At 46.3% G+C, this 20399-nt stretch overlaps 1 protein-coding gene across 1 annotated transcript in view; it reads right to left on the bottom strand.

Moving 5' to 3' along the window:
* Nucleotides 1-847: 847 nt before the first annotated feature.
* The window catches only part of LOC106567143 (von Willebrand factor A domain-containing protein 5B1), a 72576-nt gene continuing 53024 nt past the window's right edge, over nt 848-20399 (bottom strand). The window contains exons 12-23 of the mRNA XM_045692756.1: nt 19798-19983; nt 19263-19470; nt 18884-19086; nt 15915-16182; nt 15703-15794; nt 15487-15655; nt 10447-10584; nt 8971-9093; nt 6251-6322; nt 5716-5785; nt 3092-3215; nt 848-3001 (exon numbers count right to left, since the gene is read on the bottom strand). Coding sequence (XP_045548712.1) covers nt 2255-3001; nt 3092-3215; nt 5716-5785; nt 6251-6322; nt 8971-9093; nt 10447-10584; nt 15487-15655; nt 15703-15794; nt 15915-16182; nt 18884-19086; nt 19263-19470; nt 19798-19983 — 2400 coding nt within the window. The 3' untranslated portion in view covers nt 848-2254. The remainder of the gene's footprint in view (nt 3002-3091; nt 3216-5715; nt 5786-6250; nt 6323-8970; nt 9094-10446; nt 10585-15486; nt 15656-15702; nt 15795-15914; nt 16183-18883; nt 19087-19262; nt 19471-19797; nt 19984-20399) is intronic.

Genomic DNA, 20399 nt, shown 5'->3' on the forward strand with positions numbered 1-20399 from the left:
TCCAAGTCAGTTCGTCAAATTTCTGCCCTGCTAGAGCTGTCCCAGTCAACTGTAAGTGCTGTTATTGGGAAGTGGAAAAGTCTAGGAGCAACAACGGCTCAGCCGCGAAGTGGTAGGCCACACAAGATCACAGAACGGGACCGCCAAGTACTGAAGCGCGTAACACATAAAAATTGTCTGTCCTCGGTTGTAACACTCACTACCGAGTTCCCAACTGCCTCTGGAACCAATGTCAGCACAATAACTGTTCGTCGGGAGCTTCATGAAATGGGTTTCCATGGCCGGCCAGCCGCACACAAGCCTAAGATCACCATGCGCAATGCCAAGTGTCGCCTGGAGTGGTGTAAAGCTTGCCGCCATTGGACTCTGGAGCAGTGGGAATGCGTTCTCTGGAGTGATGAATCATGCTTCACCATCTGGCAGTCCGACGGACAAATCTGGGTTTGGCGGATGCCAGGAGAACGCTAACATAGTGCCAACTAAAGTTTGGTGGAGGAATAATGGTCTGGGGCTCTTTTTCATGGTTCGGGCTAGGCCCATTAGTTCCAGGGAAGGGAAATCTTAACGATACAGCATACAATGACAGTCTAGACGATTCTGTGCTTCCAATTTTGTGGCAACAGTTTGGGGAAGGCCCTTTCCTGTTTCAGCATGACAATGCCGTGTACAAGATCTTGACTGACCTGCACAGAGCCCTGACCTCAACTCCATCGAATACCTTTGAGATTAATTGGAACGCAGATTGCAAGCCAGGCCTAATTGCCCAACGTCAGTGCCCGACCTCACTAATGCTCTTGTGGCTGAATGGAAGCAAGTCCCTGCAGCAATGATCTAGTGGAAAGCCTAATTGCCCAACATCAGTGCCCGACCTCACTAATGCTCTTGTGGCTGAATGGAAGCAAGTCCCCGCAGCAATGATCTAGTGGAAAGCCTTCCCAGAACAGTGAAAGCTGTTAAGCAGCAAAGGGGGGACCGACTCCATATTAATGCCCATGATTTTGGAATGAAATGTTTGACAAGGAGGTGTCCACATACATTTGGTCATGTAGAGTATGTTTGACCTCGAAACATGAAAAATACAACTTCTCACAAGTAAAGCCAGCCACCACAACCACTATAAGCTTATACAGATCACAATTACATTATGACATTTCTAGAGATGCGTCCCAAATGGCACCTTATCCCATATGCAGTGAGATACTTTTGACCAGAGCCCTGGTCAAAAATAGTGCATTATAAAGGGAATAGGGAGACATTTAAGACACACCTTTGATCTCATCTCCAACAGCCAAATGCAGCAGAATAGGTTGACTGTGGTGGGAATTGCTTTGCTCCCACTGTTGATACATCTTTTAAAACACAAACACCTGGTTTCCATGCAGCGGGATAGATGCAATTTCAAAGCCTGAGGAAAATAATATCACCTGAGTAAAACAACACAAGTTTATGAGTAAATATGAGAGCAAAGTACAATGCCTTGTAAAAGATAACAAGGACCAAGGAAAACATTTATATCAAATTATTCAGAACTATGAAAACATGCTGAGCATTTTTTATAAGGAAACACAATTAATATAGCATATCAAACAACATGTTGATGAATGGACAATGCATGACATCAGCAAAACATGTAAATACGTATTCCAGATAACCAATCGTTGTTTGTGTTTGATCATTGTTAGGCACTTATGGCTGATGAAAATACAATAAAAACACATCGAACATGAGAAGAGGAGTTCGCAAAGTTGGCAAAACGGCACAAACAGATCTGCTACCAGGCTAATTTTCATATCACAATATGGATTTTGAAATGAGGGTGACGATCAAACACATTAGATGCAATATTAATAATTGGTATTGTTTTGGCAGATTCTCTCATCATTGGACATCAATATGATGGAAATATTAAACATAAACAAAACATATATTTTCTCTCAAATATGTAAACAGTCAGCAAGTAACTTTACAGCATGTTTACTCGAACACTTCGGATTTCTTTCACTGACCCATAGCTAGTGAATGCATGGTCTGTATCCATCCACATGGAGACAACAAGCGTGCCTCTGAGAAGCTTCTGACATGTTTAGAAGTTATCACAACAAAATTAATCCAACTACACAATGCTCACAACAACCTCACTAACAAAATCATCAGAACAACAAATACAATTTTTTTGTGAGTAAAGCGTTAGTCAGTTAGCATAGTATGGTTGGATATGTCAGGATGGAGGACGGTGCATGTGATGCGATCAGCCTCAGACACTGTTGGGGTTGTAGCAGAGCATGTTGAGCTGGAGGTTCTCGTCCCAGTGTCTGAGGATGATAAAGAGCTGGTTGGCAGCAGACTTGACCGAGGCTAAGTCCTTTCCTTCAGGGATGCTCTGGGCACTGAGCCACATGCTAGCCTTAGCTGCTATCAGCTCCCACTCTATGAAGTAGCTCGCCGAGCTGTGTTCCAGCCAGGCCAGGGCTACAGCCGTGGCCCACACCATGCCCTCCGTATCCAGCCTCTTCTCAGACCCAAGGGGCGCTGCTGGGGGGGTTTCCACACTCTCCGACTCTGAGCCCCGTCCGCCGTCAGTCAGAGAGAGAGGGTAGAGAGGGGGCTCGGCGTAGGTGGTAGGGGTGGAGGGGCCGCCCAGGAAGAAAAGAGAAGATCCTGGCCCACCCTCCATCCGGAGACTCCTGGCCAGGTGTGAGGGGGTGTGGCCCGTCTGGCTGTGGCTGCTGACAGCCAGGTCTCCAGTCTGGTGGTGGCCTGCCAGGCTGGTCTCTGTTACCTTAGCTGAGCTCTCAAATGGAGACGGAGAGGTGGACTTGTGGCTGTCTTCTGCAGTGCTGCTGTCTGAGCGGCAACTGGCTGAGTGGGAAACGTGGTGACTCAGACTGACCCGGTGGCTGGTGAAGGGAGATGTCCACTTCAGCTTGTCCATGTGCACATTGATGGCCTCACACAGAGCGCTGTCCAGGCAGAACGCACCACACGCCAACTGTAAGGACACCTGTACCAGAGAGAGGGAGATGTAGGGTGAAAAAAGATAAAGATTTATATTTTCAAAAACGTGGCGTTTTGTCACCAATGAATTACGCACCAGAGGAATGTAGTCTTTTTTTTCATTCTCGCTCTCCCCTACAGAGTTGCTGGTTTTGCTGTGTGAGCCAAACATGAAGCCCCTGGCAGCCCGGGTCAGGAGTCTTGTCCGGCTGAGAGTCAACCTGTAGAGGACAGGAGAGAGATGCAGCATCTCAAGATCAACTTCAAGTTTCATTCATTGCCATTTGTAAGCACAAATACATACACTGGATTTTCTCTGGGACATAACGAAGCATATGCAGCCCTTATTTCCTGCTCCTAGCATAACCCTGCCATTCTCAGCACATACCTATAGTTCAACATAATAACAACTGAACCCAGCCCTTATTTCCTGTTCCTAGCATAACCCTGCATTCTCAGCACATACCTATAGTTCAACATAATAACAACTGAACTCAATAAACACAAATGCCTCGTCCGTTTATGTTATTTCACGACAAAGGAAAAAAAGGAAATGTATTGGTCGAAGCAAAATTTTAAGATCCTTCCATCAGTAAGGATGCATAGCATCCTTAAGAATGGACCTCAAGGGCACTGGCACACAGTGAAATTGTTTTCATTTTGAGAATGATGCATAGCGGAAAAAGGCGACTGAGTGGTAATGTGTGCCTGAGAGATAAGACTGGGTGAGATTAGGATGAAATGGAGAAAGGAGACATTACATCACACAAAAAACCATGCACTCGAAGTAGGGCTGTCCCCAACTAAAACGAATCTCACTCGACCGATTGATTGGTCAAAATGTTAAAACGTGTATTTTTCCATATATGTGATTCGTTTAAGGAAACTAGGCGTATGTCGCACGTCACTACTTCACAGGAGAGGGATGTGAACATAAACATTTATTTTCTTATCAAAATGTGTTTTTTGGCAGAAATTCCTTCTGAAACATCTGAACTTTCATGTGCCTTAATAACAAACTTGTATTCCATCCATAAATACAAATAGATTTTTGAAATATCGAGCCTAGTTGGTTTAGTCACGGAAAAAGACAGGAATCTTACCGCTAGCCATGATTGGCTGAGATAATGGATGGGCTGGACATGCCGGGAGATGATTTTGGATTGGTCTGCCATGTAGCATGCTTCTGTTTGTAACGTGAGCTGTTCAGTATGTGTTGATATTCTTTTGTACCGCGCCATTTAAAAAAAAATATAACGTTAGCCATCGAGAACTACAAAAGTTTTGCTACTTTTCTCAACAACATTGATGCCCTGAATTTAGCAGGTACTATCAACAGTTCAGTTGGAAAAAGTGATGGACTACTTTCTGCACACGCCACGGTCAGTGTGAACCGGAGTGACTTGACACAACATTTGCCAAACAAGATGTAGCTACAAACAAAACGGAGTTAAATGGTTCCAGTCTGCCGTGAAACGTTTATCCATATATACGGATAAGAGTCTAGCTACATTTTCAGATATAAGTTTCTAATTTAGTCAGAAAGTCATTTTTATTGCAAGTTAAAGCGTACTGTTAGTTAGCTAGCGAACGTTAGCTTGCTGGCTCACTAGCTAACGTTAAGTGTATGATCTGTCTAGTAATATTATTCGAATCAGAAATCAATTTGCATTTCTAGTTAAAGAAAAAATAACACATGACATTTTTTTCCCTTTCATGCTGACTGGTTATCGAAAGGGAGATACTGGAAGATTTTTAAATAGGCTATGTTGAGGAACTATTGTCATTCTCAATGAATGTAAAAACAGACTTTGTTTACTTGCAGTTTGAGGCAAAAAAGTATACATTTGCACGCAGACCAGGTAGCCTAGGCCTACTTCTATGCGTAATCAGGTGGTTGTCCTTACTCAAAATTGACAGGAGCGCTCCAAGAAAAAAAACATTAATAAATTGATAACTCATAAATGGAATGAAATAAGCAAAAACTGGTGTAGCCTAGATTGTGTGCACTGCAAACAACGTGTCCACTCCTACAATGACAATGGTAAGACTGTATCAGTTAATATATTGAATGTATTAACAGAAATTACCTTAACCAAACAAACATTGTAGATGAGAAATGATGGAAATTAATCATAGGCTAAATGTACTACTGGTGATACTGGTGTGGCATCCCTTTGGCCTATGTAATGGATTAGTCCACTCAGACAGGCGTGAATCAGACAGGTGTCTCGTTTTTTCCCAAATTTTGTTATGTTACAGACTTATTCTAAAATGGATTAAATTAAAATGTTTCCCTCATCATTCTCTGAATACTTATGTAAATAAGATATTTCTGTTTTATTTTTTTGCAAAAATATGTAAACCTGTTTTCGCTTTGTCATGGGGGGGAGGGGGGAACAATTTAATACATTTTAGAATAAGGCTGTTAGGTAACAAAATGTGGAAAACGTCAAGGGGTCTGAATAATTTCCAAATGCACTCTATTTGCTACTGCTCTACTAAAAAAAATCTTGAAAAATCTTGGTCAACCAACAGCCTATCGACCAAACAATCAACCAGTCGACTAAATGGGGTCAGTCCTAACTTGAAGTCACTAGACCTAGCAGGTGCCCTCAGAATATAGAGTAACAGGAAGTAACAATTATCAGTTGGCAATAAGACAGCACTAGCGGTCTAGTTAGTATTTTATTCTCCATTCTGGCCCTCTCCATCACCCACCTGGCTGAGAAGAGGCTCTCCACCAACTTCTGTGATTGGTCTGAGGTCACAGACGGGCTCCTCTGGGGGGCTGAGAGAGACAGAGAGAGAAAGAGAAATAAAGAGAGAGAGAGAGAGAGACAGTCAGTCATGGCACGTTAGTTTTCCATTCAGCTCTCCCCTCTCCTCTCTCCTCTGAGCATCACGACCACATGACACTACCACACAGTACACAGATAAGACACCCACAGAGGGTTGGAAGCCACAGCAGAGGACAAACGCAATCTAGCAGCTGTGTGTGGGGTGTGTGTGTGTGGGGTGTGTGTGTGTGTGTGTGTGTGTGTGTGTGTGTGTGTGTGTGTGTGTGTGTGTGTGTGTGTGTGTGTGTGTGTGTGTGTGTGTGTGTGTGTGTGTGTGTGTTTGTGCGTGTGAGCAGGCATGTTTAGACGTTATCAATGTAGACCATAAGAAAACAAATGGGCTTTTTAATGAAGACAATATTATTTGCGAGCCAGTGATTTTCCTTGAAAGCAAAACAGGCCAGATAAAAACTCACCATTTGTAAAGCTGCTTCTTTCCCAACCAGAGGATGAGGGGGTGCTGCATGGAGAGGCCCCATCTTCCACACCTAAAACCCAGCAAAAAGATAGGTCAATGTCATTTGAAAAGTTTCACTGTGGACAACATGAATAGTATACTACACAGGTAAAACACTCAAAGCATACTCTATGCTATGTTAATATGAATGCACTAACTGTAAGTCGCTCTGGATAAGAGCATCTGCTAAACGACTACAATATAAAATGTAAATGTTTTACATACAGATCTCACATTACTGTATTGATTCAAACTTTAAAAAAACATATTGTTCACAAATGTATCCTTTGTACAGTTATATTTCTTTAATGTAGTTATTTGTTACATTTGACTGTGTAAAACCTAGCAGTACTACTTGTTTTTCTGAGAGTGAGGCGGATATATAGCGTTTTGCAAAAAACATGATTATTTCTCCCTCTGAAATGAAACCATCAATTGATAGATTTCAAATACATGTCTGTCATTGCACAACCCCATGCCACGATTAGATAGTCAAAAAACACACAACCTCTTTCATAACTTCTACAATAAAAGCTAATTTAACAACATTTCTGAAAATAGCGTTTTGGAATGAAGCTTTTGTCACGCCCTGACCTTAGAGATCCTTTTATGTCTCTATTTTGGTTGGTCAGGGCGCGAGTTGGGGTGGACATTCTATGTCCTTTTTTCTATGCTTTGTATTTCTTTGTTTTGGCCTGGTATGGCTCTCAATCAGGGACAGCTGTACATCGTTGTCGCTGATTGGGAGTCATACTTAGGCAGCCTGTTTTCCTTTGGGGTTTGTGGGTGGTTATTTTCTGTTTACCGTAGTCATTTGTTACCTGACAGAACTGTTTGGCTGTTGTCTTTTGTTTAGTTGTAAAGTGTTCTCATTTTCCATAAAATTTCATGATGAGCACTAACCACGCTGCGCCTTGGTCCCATATTTCAGATGATCGTTACAGAACCACCCACCACAAGAAGACCAAGCAGCGTGGAAAAGAGGACTGGACATGGGAGGACATCTTGGATGGCAAGGGATCCTACACGTGGGAAGAGATCCTGGCCGGAAGGGATCGCCTCCCATGGGAACCAGTGGAGGCACTCAGAAGAGCGGAGGCAGCAGGAGAAAAGGACCAACGGCAACGGTATGAGGGAACACGGCTGGCAAGGAAGCCCGAGAGGCAGCCCCAATTTTTTAGGGGGGGGGGCACACGGGGAGTGTGGCAGAGTCAGGTTGGAGACCTGAGCCAGCTCCCCGTGCTTACCAGAAGCAGCGTGGTACTGTTCAGGCACCGTGTTATGCTGTGAAGCGCACGGTGTCTCCAGTGCGTGCTCATAGCCCAGTGCACTATAGGCCAGCCCGCCGCAAGTGCCATGCTAGAGTGGGCATCGAGCCAGGACGGGTTGTGCAGGCCATGCGCTCCCGATCTCCAGTGCGTCTCCAGGACCCGGTCTATCCTGTGCCTGCTCCCAGAGCCAGGCCTACGGAAAGTCCCCGTCCAGAGCTTCCGGTGACAGTTCCCCGTCCAGAGCTTCCAGCAGAGACGGCCCACAGTCCGGAGACGGCCCGCAGTCCGGAGCCTGCCGAGACGGCCCACAGTCCGGAGCCTGCCCACAGTACGGAGCCTGCCGAGACGGCCCACAGTCCGGAGCCTGCCCACAGTCCGGAGCCTGCCGAGACGGTCCACAGTCCGGAGCCTGCCCACAGCCCGGAGCCTGCCGAGACGGCCCACAGCCCGGAGCCTGCCGAGACGGCCCGGAGACGGCCTACAGTCCGGAGACGGCCCACAGTCCGGAGACGGCCCACAGTCCGGAGACGGCCCATGGCCCGGAGCCTGCCGAAACGGCCCACGGCCCAGAGCCTGCCGAGACGGCCCACGGTCCGGAGCCTGCCGAGACGCTTCTCGGCCCTGAGTCGCCCGCAGGCCAGCCGGGTGCAGCCAGAGTCGCCCGGGCGCAGCCAGAGTCGCCCGCCAGCCGGGCGCAGCCAGAGTCGCCCTCCAGTCCGGGGCCCGCTGCGAGGGTCCCCAGTCCGTGGTCGGCGGCAAGAGACCACGCTCTAGGGGAGCCATTAAAGTGGGTGGCCAGCGGTGGAGCGGGGTCTGCGTCCTGCTCCTGAGCCGCCACCACAGGTAGATGCCCACTCGGACCCTCCCCTATAGGTTTAGGTTTTGCGGTCGGAGTCCGCACCTTTGGGGAGGGGGGGGGTACTGTCACGCCCTGACCTTAGAGATCCTTTTATGTCTCTATTTTGGTTGGTCAGGGCGTGAGTTGGGGTGGGCATTCTATGTCCTTTTTTCTATGCTTTGTATTTCTTTGTTTTGGCCAGGTATGGCTCTCAATCAGGGACAGCTGTACATCGTTGTCACTGATTGGGAGTCATACTTAGGCAGCCTGTTTTCTTTTGGGGTTTGTGGGTGGTTATTTTCTGTTTAGTCATTTGTTACCTGACAGAACTGTTTGGCTGTTGTCTTTTGTTTAGTTGTAAAGTGTTCTCATTTTCCATTCAATTTCATGATGAGCACTAACAACGCTGCGCCTTGGTCTACTCCATTCAACAGCCGTTACAGCTTTTCATATAGAAATGACTAAAACCTGTCAGATCTGTCTGTTTGGCCGGTGTATGACCTCCTCAAACTATCACCTGTCACAAATTTTCACACATTCTTCTACTATGTAGCACGGTAAAGGTCTTACTGGGGTGCAGATGCCCGTCCTCAGCCTCTTCTGACATGCAGCCAGACTGGGAGCGGCCCAGTCCGATGGAGTAACCCTGGTTCTTCCTGCTCCCCGAGCGAGAGCCCCACTTCAGACCCTCACCTGAAACAGCCAACAGAGACACAGTGTATTTCCTAACCAAAAGGGTGACAGAAGTCTTAGAACTATACACATTTGTAGTATTAAAGGACAAAGTTACCTTGATTTTAATAAAGGTCTGAAGAAGAGTCAATGGATAAAATAATGATTAAAAAAACTCCCATCCATTCAATGTGAACGTATGCATACCAAGAATTCCAAAAAGTTTTGGAACACTGTAAAGTCCATGGAGAATAAGAGCACCTCCTCCCAGCTGCCCACTGCACTGAGGCTAGGAAACACTGTCACCACCAATAAATCTACGATAATCGATCATTTCAATAAGCATTTTTCTACGGCTGGCCATGCTTTGCATCTGGCTACCACTACCTCGGCCAACAGCTCTGAACCCCTGCAGCAACTTGCCCCCCCCCACTTCTCCTTCACCCAAATGCAGACAGCTGATGTTCTGAAAGAGCTGCAAAATCTGGATCCCTACAAATCAGCTGGGCTAGACAATCTGGACCCTCTCTTTCTAAAATGATCAGCCGAAATTGTTGCAACCCCTATTACTAGCCTGTTCAACCTCTCTTTCGTATCGTCTGAGATCCCCAAAGATTGGAAAGCTGCCGCGGTCATCCCCCTTTTCAAAGGGGGAGACACTCTAGACCCAAACTGTTATAGACCTATATCCATCCTGCTCTGCCTTTCTAAAATCTTCAAAAGCCAAGTTAACAGATCAGCGATCATTTCGAATCCCACCGTACCTTCTCCACTACGCAATCTGGTTTCTGAGCTGGTCATGGGTGCACCTCAGCCATGCTCAAGGTCCTAAATTATATCATAACCGCCATCGATAAAAGACAGTACTGTGCAGCCGTCTTCATCGACCTGGCCAAGGCTTTCGACTCTGTCAATCACCGCATTCTTATCAGCAGACTCAATAGCCTTGGTTTCTCAAATGACTGCCTCGCCTGGTTCACCAACTACTTCTCTGATAAGAGTTCAGTGTGTCAAATCGGAGGGCCTGTTGTCCGGACCTCTGGCAGTCTCTATGGGGGTGCCAAAGGGTTCAATTCTCGTCCGACTCTTTTCTCTGTAAATATCAATGATGTCGCTCTTGCTGCTGGTGATTCTCTGATCTACCTCTACGCAGACGACACCATTCTGTATACATCTGGGCCTTCTTTGGACACTATGTTAACAAACCTCCAGACGAGCTTCAGCTTTAACTCTGTGTTGTTGTTTTTGTCGCACTGCTTTGCTTTATCTTGGCCAGGTCACAGTTGTAAATGAGAACTTGTTCTCAACTGGCCTACCTAGTTAAATAAAGGTGAAATAAAAATAAACAAATAAAAATTAACAGAAGTGTCTCACCTGGGTTGATGTAGTCGATTAAGGTCTGTAGATATTCATTCGTGTCCAGATCAACAGGGACAAATGCAGTGTATTTACTGAGAATGTTACAGGCCTTGCTGGTGTGGATGGCATACAACTGGCATCTTCTGCCAGAACCTGGAAAATAACACGTTGTCACCTTATCATCTTTGATTTACATAAATTCCATTATAAAACTGATTTGAAAAAGTAAACTATTACCAAAACAAAACAATAAAAGACAATCACTCCAAAGGATACCATTTGTGACTGAATTCAGGAAGGTGAGCTTATGTCAAATTTTCAAGGTTAGATTTTTTTACAAACTCAAAGCTTCAAAATGGTGTATCATACACTGCAGTTACGGGAAACATGGGAATGTGATAAATGTTGTGGCAGACGGCAGGGAGAGATGAGGGGAGTGGTTATTGAGGGGAGATATCTTGCAGCCCGCTGGTTCCACCCCCGAGCCTTATATGGACTTCCTGCCCCAAATAGACAAGGCTGTAGATCGTTAAGCCAGGGAGTGCTTGGGGATAAAGGAGGAAGCAGCCTGCACAAAGGAGCAGAGTAAGGAAAGATCAATGTACGTTGATTTGCATTCTAGTTGTGCTACTGGTGTGTTTTGTTATTAAACTTGGTGACGTGGAAACCCCACACCCTTGAGCGTGCTACATATGGTGGAGAATGTGGAGAGGCCAAACCAAGCTCAATAACTAAACAGACACAGAGCACAATGGAAGAATTGGTGAAACGACTGGTGGAGGCGAACATAGCACAGCAGGCTATGCATCGGGAGCTGCTGGAGGAACAGCGTCACCAGACTGCTCTCCTGCAAGCTGAACTCAGCCAGCTGACAGCCGCCCAGGCCGGCATAGCGGCAGGCGCAGCAGTCTCTCGTCCCAAACCCAGTAGGTTTATACTGAAGCTGACAGAGGCTGATATTGAGGCTTACCTACATGCCTTCGAGAGGACGGCGGCTAGGGAGAAATGGCCCCATGAGCAATGGGCCAGCCTACTAGCACCCTTCCTGTCAGGTGCAGCACAGAAGACCTATCAGGATCTGACGGTTGACCAGGTGATGCATTACGAGGTGCTGAAAAAGGAAATCTTGCACTGGTATGGTTACACCCTGATTAGCAGGGCACAAAGATTCCATGATTGGGCGTATGATCTTACAGCATCCCCCCGATCACAAATGCATGATCTAATAAGGCTGGCCAAGAGCTGGCTAACTGCTAAACCCCTGACGCTCAAGACGATCGAAAGTGGTCATAGATAAATTGATACTCTCTCTCCCGAAGCTAAATAGTTAGCCAGCCAAGCTAACCCGCAGATCAGCTGGTGGAACTGGTGGAAGGCCAACAGGTGGCTTTGGAAGCCAGACTGGAGGGAGAGGTGGCAAGTCTGGAAGACATGTTCCCAATGGACGATGAGGTGGCACCAGAGCCCGACAACTCTCTAGCGGGCCGGTTCGGCACGGCCCAACTGGAGGATCCCAATTTGGCCAGCGCTCTCCAGCAGGTGACCGTGGTGGACGGAAAGCCCGTGGAGGGGGTAAGTCAAATAACCTACCCCCATTGCTCTATAAAGAAGTTGCTATATCAGGCCGTGAAGAAGAATGACGAATGTCTGGAGTTGTTGTTGGTGCCCAGTCCCTTTGTACCATCTGTCCTGAAGTTGGCACACTTCCATCTTCTTGGGGCTCACCTAGGGGTGGAGAAGACCTTAGACAGGATAAAGGCACGATTTTACTGGCCAGGAGTGAAGAAAGCAGTGGAAGAATACTGCCGTAGTTGCCCTGAGTGCCCGCAGGTGGCACTTAAAACCCAATTTTCACAGTCCCTTAATTCCCCTACCCATTATTTCAGTTCCTTTCAGCAGGACCACAATGGACCTGGTGGGACCTCTACCCAAGAGCAACCGAGGGCACCAATACATTCTGGAGATTCTGGATTATGCACCAGGTACCCAGAAGCCATTCCCCTGCGCACCATGGCCACCAAGGGAATTGCATTTGAGTTGGTCATGCTGTTCTCCCGAGTAGGCATTCCTGACGAGAGATTGACCGACCAGGGCACCCCGTTCATGTCACGAATCATGAAGAATCTATGCAAGCTAATGAAAATAACCCAGTTGCGCACCTCAGTGTATCACGCTCAGACCGATGGATTGGTGGAAAGATTCAATCAAACCCTGAAGCCGATGATAAAGAAGGTGATGGAGGCTGACTGAAAGAATTGGGATCAGCTGCTACCCTACCTAATGTTCTCGATCCGAGAAGTGCCCCAGGCTTCAACAGGATTCTCTCCCTTAGAACTCCTGTATGGGAGATAACCCTGAGGACAGCTGGACTTGGCTAAAGAAGCCTGGGAACAGCAACCGTCACCACACCGAACCTTGGTGGAGCACGTGGGAGACATAAGAGATTGGATGGCAACCCTGTGGCCCCTGGTACGGGAACACATGCTGGAGGCCCAAGCGTGGGTGTTCAACAGAGGAGCACAATGAAGGGACTTTCAGCCCGGAGACAAAGTGTTGGTCCCCACCTCAGAATGTACGTTTTTTGCCCGATGGAACAGGCCATACAAAGTCATTGAGAAGGTGGGTGTAGTTAACTATAGGGTCAGACAGCCGGGACGTAGGCATCTGACCCAGATTTACCAGGTGAATTTGCGAAAGAAATGGAATGCATGTGATGTACTCTCCTCTAATTCCCCGAAGAAGGCTACCACAGAGACCGAGCCGATGGAGGTGCCAATGGGGGAGCAGCTGAGCCATGCCCAGAAGCAGGAGCTGAGGGAGTTGGTCGGCCGAAACCAAGATGTGTTCTCCAGTGAACCAGGACACACCGATCTGGTACAGCACAGCATCATCACCGAACCCAGGAAAAAGGTGAAGTTGAGACCCTACCAGAAGCAAGGAGAGAGGCTGTCAGGACCGAGGTAAAAACGATGTTGGAAGCTGATATAATCGAAGAATCAAATAGTGAGTAGTGCAGCCCCATAGTGTAATGATTTTAGAAAGGTAAATTACATTTCAAAGTTCAACGCCTACCCCATGCCCCGAATTGATGAATTAATCGAACGGCTAGGGACCGCCTGATTTATCAGCATGCTAGACCTGACAAAGGGTTATTGGCAGGTGCCCTTAGCTCTCGAGGCACGGGAGAAAACTGCTTTCACCATCCCGGACAGACTGATCCATTATAAGAAGCTGCACGGGGCCCCGGCCACCTTCCAGTGGTTGATGGACCGGGTTCTCCAACCCCATTGGGAGTATGCGGCGGCATACATGAACGACATTGTGATCCAGGGGAGCGAGTGGGAGACACATCTAAACCAAGTGAGCGCGATTTTGCAGGCCTTACCGGAGGCGGGGCTAACAGCGAACCAAAAGAAATGTCGTCTCGGCTTGCGGGAGGCTGAGTACCTGGGGTACATGACCGGGAGGAGATGTGTCAAATCCCAGGTGAAGAAAGTGGAGGCGATTTGGGACTGGCCCCGCCCCCTCACCAAGAAGCAGGTACGCACGTTTGCGGGGTTGACTAGTTACTACCGGAGACTTATTCCCCACTTTGCCTCCCTAGCCAGCCCCCTGACAAAACTGACCAGGAGCCGTCTGCCCGCCCAGGTGATGTGGACCGAGGAGACGGAGAAAGCCTGCCAGGACCTAAAGTGAGCACTTTGTTCTGGACCTGTGCTGGTGACACCAGACTTCTCCAAACCACTGGTGGTACAGACCGATGCATCTGAAACAGGGGTGGGTGCCATCCCATCACAGCTACAAGAAGGTGAGGAACACCCAGTCATGTACATTGGCCGGAAGCTGTTGCCGCGGAAACAAACTTATTCCACGGTGGAGAAAGAATGTCTAGCGATCAAGTGGGCGCTGGAAATGTTGAAGTATTACTTATTGGGACAGCCCTTCACCCTCGTAACAGACCATGCACCACTGGTCCGGATGTCACGGGATAAGGACAGTAACACCCGTGTCACCGGCTGGTTCCTATCCTTACAGCCCTTTGCTTTCTGTCATCCACAGATCAGGTGCAGCCCATGGAAATGCCGATGCCCTCTCCAGGAGGGATGCTCTAGGGAACTGGACCGCCCTTCCCTCCTGGTCAGAGCTGAGGGGTGGTTATTGAGGGGAGATATCTTGTAGCCCACTGGCTCCACCCCTGAGCCTTATATGGACTTACTGCCCCAACAAGGCGAGGCTGTAGGTCGTTAAGTCAGGGAGTGCTTGGGGATAAAGGAGGAAGCAACCTGCACAAAGGGGCAGAGTAAGGAGAGCAACATCCATTATGAAGAGTGGGAGAAGAGAGAATAATATCTGAGATTACCCGTTGTGACCTGGACTGTCGGATTACCCCCCTTGTGTACTGAACCGTATTGGCTGAGGACCCAAGTTTTAGGATTACCCCTGGAGAACGGAACAGACAACGAGAATGGCTTGTGGACTGTGAAGTAATTGGTGAATTCCCCCTTCTTCCCCAGTGTACAAAAATCCCTAATAAACTTCCCATTTGCATTCTAATTGTGCTTGTGGTGTATGTTTTGTTATTGAACTTGGTTACGTGGAAACCCCACACCCTTGAGCGTGCTATAATGTGTTATGTAACTTTGGAGATAAGTAGGAGAAAAATGCCATTAAATTATTTTTACTACCATTTAGCAATGTTCACAACTTAAGCCTTAGCCCCACCCATCTCTAAGAATTCATATGTAAATGCATGAGTCAGCATGACATTGTCCTCCAGAATGTAGTCTCTCTATTATCCCCCTCCCTTATCTCAGCCAATCATGGATCCTGCCTTTCTCCCTATATAGCTCAGTGCTTTCTATTGGGTTAAACTCATGAGATTTTTTTTTCATATTTACAGATCCCATACAAGTTTGTTATTAAGGCATATGAAAGTTAACATGTTCAAGAAGGCATTTCTGAAGAAAAAAAAAAAAAATTAAAAATCACATCAAACACCCTGATCCTGAATCCAGTCACATTTGAGCAATGAGATATTACCCATGTCTTACGCACCATGCTCAATCTCACACTCCTTATCTGCCATGTTTTCAAAATCCTGAATAATGGAACGTCCAGCCAGATGATGGAACGTTTCGTTCCATAGTTCCTCGTGAACTTTCTCTTCCCGCTCTCTGCCCTTCAGGTAGGGGTTTATGTCAAAGGTCACCTCCCACTTGACTGGCTTCCGCAGAGCAGGCCCGACACCACGGCCTTACAGTCCCCCTTCACCACCTCCTGACAGGCTGGGGTGGTGTTCAGTTCTGGCATGGCTGGAGGCTCCTGGGGGGTTTCTATCTCACACAGCTGATTGGGGTAGCAGTCTGGTAACACAACAATGAGAAGTTAGACGTCTTGTCTGGGATATCAGTTATTGAATAGATTAGTGTGTCTACCATTGCTCAATGTTCGGGTGAGTGGGGGGGCTGTGGTTGTGGACGCACCTGTGTCTCCTAAGCTGCCGACAGAAGGGTCAGTGGAGGAGGAGCAGTCCTCCCCACCGGTGCTCCTGGCTCCTCCTGGAGCGTGCTCTGGGTCAGCCCTGCTCCTGGTGGCTGCGGCCTGCAGGTTGGAGCCGGGGGGCTGGGCCTGCTCTGGGTCCACCTCTTGGGGAGCCCACTCCAGATGGGAGGAGGGTCTGTGAGAAGCCCCGTTGGCAGGGCGCCCCCTGGACGCTGTGGCAGATGTGGCACACAGGTTCACCAGCTGTGGCTGTCAGGGGTTAGACATAAAGATACATGTTTAGCTAAATACCAAATATGTTATTAAACTTTATTGCAATGTTCATTTATGTCCAGAATAATTGCAATACATCCATTGATTTACTCCCCACGACTGTGAACCGACCATAGACTAATTGCGACCGTGCCCATTCAGCCAAGAAACTCACTTAAGTGTTAATAAGGACCATTACAGTGATGGCATTGTGCATGCAGTAATCATAGACTCAGTCATCAGAGCAAAGTGTTTTTGCCCATTCCACTGTTTACACTAAATCAGTGGTTCCCAAACTTTTTATAGTCCCGTACCCCTTCAAACATTCAACCTCCAGCTGCGTACCCCCTCTAGCACCAAGGTCAGCGCACTCTCAAATGTTGTTTTTTGCCATCATTGTAATCCTGCTACACACACACACACTATACAATACATTTATTTAACATAAGAATGAGTGTGAGTTTTTGTCACAACCCGGCTCGTGGGAAGTGACAAAGAGCTCTTATAGGACCAGGGCACAAATAATAATAATCAATAATTTTGCTCTTTATTTAACCATCTTACATATAAAACCTTATTTGTTCATCAAAAATTGTGAATAACTAACCATAGGTTAATGAGAAGGATGTGTTTGAAAGGATGCACATACATGCACATACATGTGCCTGTATTTAGTTTTTATGCTAGTAAGGGCCGAGAATCCACTCTCACATAGGTACGTGGTTGCAAAGGGCATCAGTGTCTTAACAGCGCGATTTGCCAAGGCTGGATACTCTGAGCGCAGCCCAATCCAGAAATCTGGTAGTGGCTTCTGGTTAAATTACATTTTCACAGAACCGCTTGTTGCAATGTCGATGAGGCTCTCTTGTTCAGATATTGGTAAGTGGACTGGAGGCAGGGCATGAAAGGGATAACGACTCCAGTTGCTCATGTCATCCGTTTCGGGAAAGTAGCTGCGTAATTGCGCACCCAACTCACTCAGGTGCTTCGCTATATCACATTTGACATTGTCCGTAAGTTTGAGTTCATTTGCACACAAAAAAATCATACAATGATGGAAAGACCTGTGTGTTGTCCTTGTTAATGCAGACAGAAGAGCTCCAACTTCTTAATCATAGCCTCAATTTTGTCCTGCACATTGAATATAGTTGCGGAGAGTCTTTGTAATCTTAGATTCAGATCATTCAGGCGATTAAAAAAAACATCACCCGGATACATCATTGCATAGTGCAGAAAATACACGAGAGTTTAGGGGCCTTGCTTTAACAAAGTGAACCATTTTTTCACTGTAGTGTCCAAAATGTCTTTCAAGCTGTCAGGCATTTCCTTGGCAGCAAGAGCCTCTCGGTGGATGCTGCAGTGTACCCAAGGTGCTTCCCAGGAGCAACTACTTGCACGCGGGTTACCACTCTACTATGTCTCCCTGTCATGGCTTTTGTGTCATAAGTACAGATACCAACATGAGCAGCAGCTACGTTTGGCTACATACGGACCGTTAGTGGAATTCCCGCAAGAGAGTAACGGTTAATGTGATTGGATGTTAATTATTTGTCTAGGCCACCTGTATTTGACATTGTGTTGTTATTTCGCTGAACACTTGATGGTTTAATTTTATTTTTGGCAGTGAAACGATGCTAATGAGGCGAGAAATAATGTAATCACATTTTTATTTGGCGTACCCCCGACGGCATTGCTTGGGAATACCTGCACTAAATCAAGGACAATGCCAGATACATTCTGATGATCTTTTATGACATGGGTTATGCCACAATTTGAATTAGCTGATGTCAATTTGTATAAAATGTTTTCTTATATATTTCTTTATATGCTTTCTGTTGATGACCTTAAAACCTGTTTTGTCTTAATAAGCAGATCAATAATTTCAGCACCCAGAACCAAGTCTTGCGTGCACTAGTAACTATCACACTATGCAGATCAAAGTCAAATTCCAAGTATATCATTTGTACAAGGGCAGAAACCATGGAATGACAGGTGAGCCTTGCCTCATTATGCCAATGCGCTCTGGGCAACTTTCAGACAGTCCATTATCATTCATGAAATGATGGTGGCTCTCATTAGTGATGAGAGAACATTCCTCTTTTGTATTCTTGATTACACTCCAACTCAGCCCAGGATCAGATCGCTTTCTCCCACGCCATTATTACTCATCCACCGTCACTGCAATTTCAAAACTGACTTCCTGGCATATCTTATTGAAAAGACAATATAATTGTCCGAAAGAGATTTGGGGTTTTCATGTTCATGTACAAAATGCCATATGCTGCAAGATCAACCTGTAAAAAACTATATTTTCCAGAATAATGGTTTTTACTTTTACCATGAAAGCCTATTATTTTTGCGCCAATGTCTTAGGTATTCTGTGGTGTTTCTTAAATAGCTTTTGTGTGGTTATGAACAAAGAATAAATTGGATTGTCACTTAAACGATTCTATTTGAGGATTGAAATCAATGAACCATGTGTATCATATTAAGACATGTTTCTAATGATTTCTATAAATGTTTTTCTTTTTGAACAATTCCCCTCGTAGTCATTCTTCCTCAGGTTATAAGTAGAGTGTGAGATAGATGATGAGGACAGAGACAGTAGGAAGAGGGGACATAGGAATCGAACTGCAGTCTCCAGGGTCGAGACCCAGATCTGTTGGCAGTGCCACAAGATCACAGACACTGCACTCACGTGGTAGTCAGTCTTCCACTGTGCTCCATAGTCAGGGCTGGTCTGTCCATTCAGCTCCTGGACCTTAGCTCTCCTCAGCGGGTTCTTCCCCTCTACAGACCTGGGGTCACTGGGAGTGTAGGTCTTCTTCATGTTTTGGTTGTATTCCACTATCTGGCTGGTGCTATACACACGTCTTCTAGGTGACGTTTTGCTGTCCATTCCTATGGGTTTGTGAAAAGATCACATTCATTTATGTGCACAAATACAACTTTTCATGTCTGAATGCGTGATCATGTCTGACCAAGTGATTTTTATCGCATGAATTGGACCAACTAAACAAAAATGGCATTTGAACCAGTGGAAAGGCAGAGATGATCTCAGACCTCTAGATTCTTACCCATGGCTTCGTGTTCTGTGGGGCCAGGGCTGCTTTCTGACATGGAGTCCGGATAGGAGTCAAACGGCAGGCTGGAGTGTATGTCCCTGTGCGTTTCTGGACCGTCAGAGAAGCCTGTAGTCGTCCCTGGGTCCTCCTCTTGGGAGTGGTAAAACACTGAGCTAGCTGACACATTGGAATGCATCATACTGTATCGCCTCCTTTTATCCTGGTGGAAGAGTTGAAAGAGAAATGTTTGAGTGCTTCAGCTCTACACCACTTGAGAGAGTAATTGATAGTTGCTGACCGAGACATTCATTTCAAGATATAGCTTTTCGACACCTTTTAGAGAGGATATTTTAGCCTTCAAGAAATAATCCACATCCTTCACTTCAATCACTTAACATAGAGAAGATCTATTGAATTGAAATAGAGGGGAACAGATGATGTGCTTGAGTCTCATTTAGGAGTGAGGAGACTCAATATCTTAGTCACACTAAGAAAATATGAACACATATGACATAGCCACTTTATGTCAAGGTGTAGGCCTACTTACAGATTTGGGATTGGGATGGTAGCGCGTGGTGTCGCACACCACGCTGTAGCCAATCAAACAGTCCCCAGGGAACAGGAATGTGGAGCCCACTGGGGAGAGCAACACCTCCTTGGTATCAGGGAACAACCAGTCGATGGCTATGTCACTCAGTACTGGGGCCATGGTCTTCTTCAGCGACTTAATAATCTAGGAGAATATAGAGATAAGAGAGATGCAGTTGATATAGAATAGAAACAGAGATCTATTGAAGTTAATCTTATGATGTTCAGTGATCTGGGAGAGTACAGGCAGAGATGCAGATGACATTGCCTTCCCTGAGTGCCAGCATTATAGAGGTGAAACGCGGATTCCTAGAATACCTGAAATTATGACATTCCCTCCGTCTGTGCAATACAATTTGTTTTGTGAAAACAAGACTAGAGCCTGTGAGTATGGAATAATAAAGGACCCTTTTAAAACATAAAGTATGCTGTGAATCAGACTGATTCTAATGGGCGTTTTATTCAACAAAATGAATTGTTAATTGCTAACAGTGGCGAGCACTCTTTCTGAACAATTTGCATCCACTGCATAATGGCCCTCCTCTATGACATTCAGAATAG

This window comes from Salmo salar, chromosome ssa13, assembly GCF_905237065.1.
Source record: "Salmo salar chromosome ssa13, Ssal_v3.1, whole genome shotgun sequence".
Taxonomy (NCBI): domain Eukaryota; kingdom Metazoa; phylum Chordata; class Actinopteri; order Salmoniformes; family Salmonidae; genus Salmo; species Salmo salar.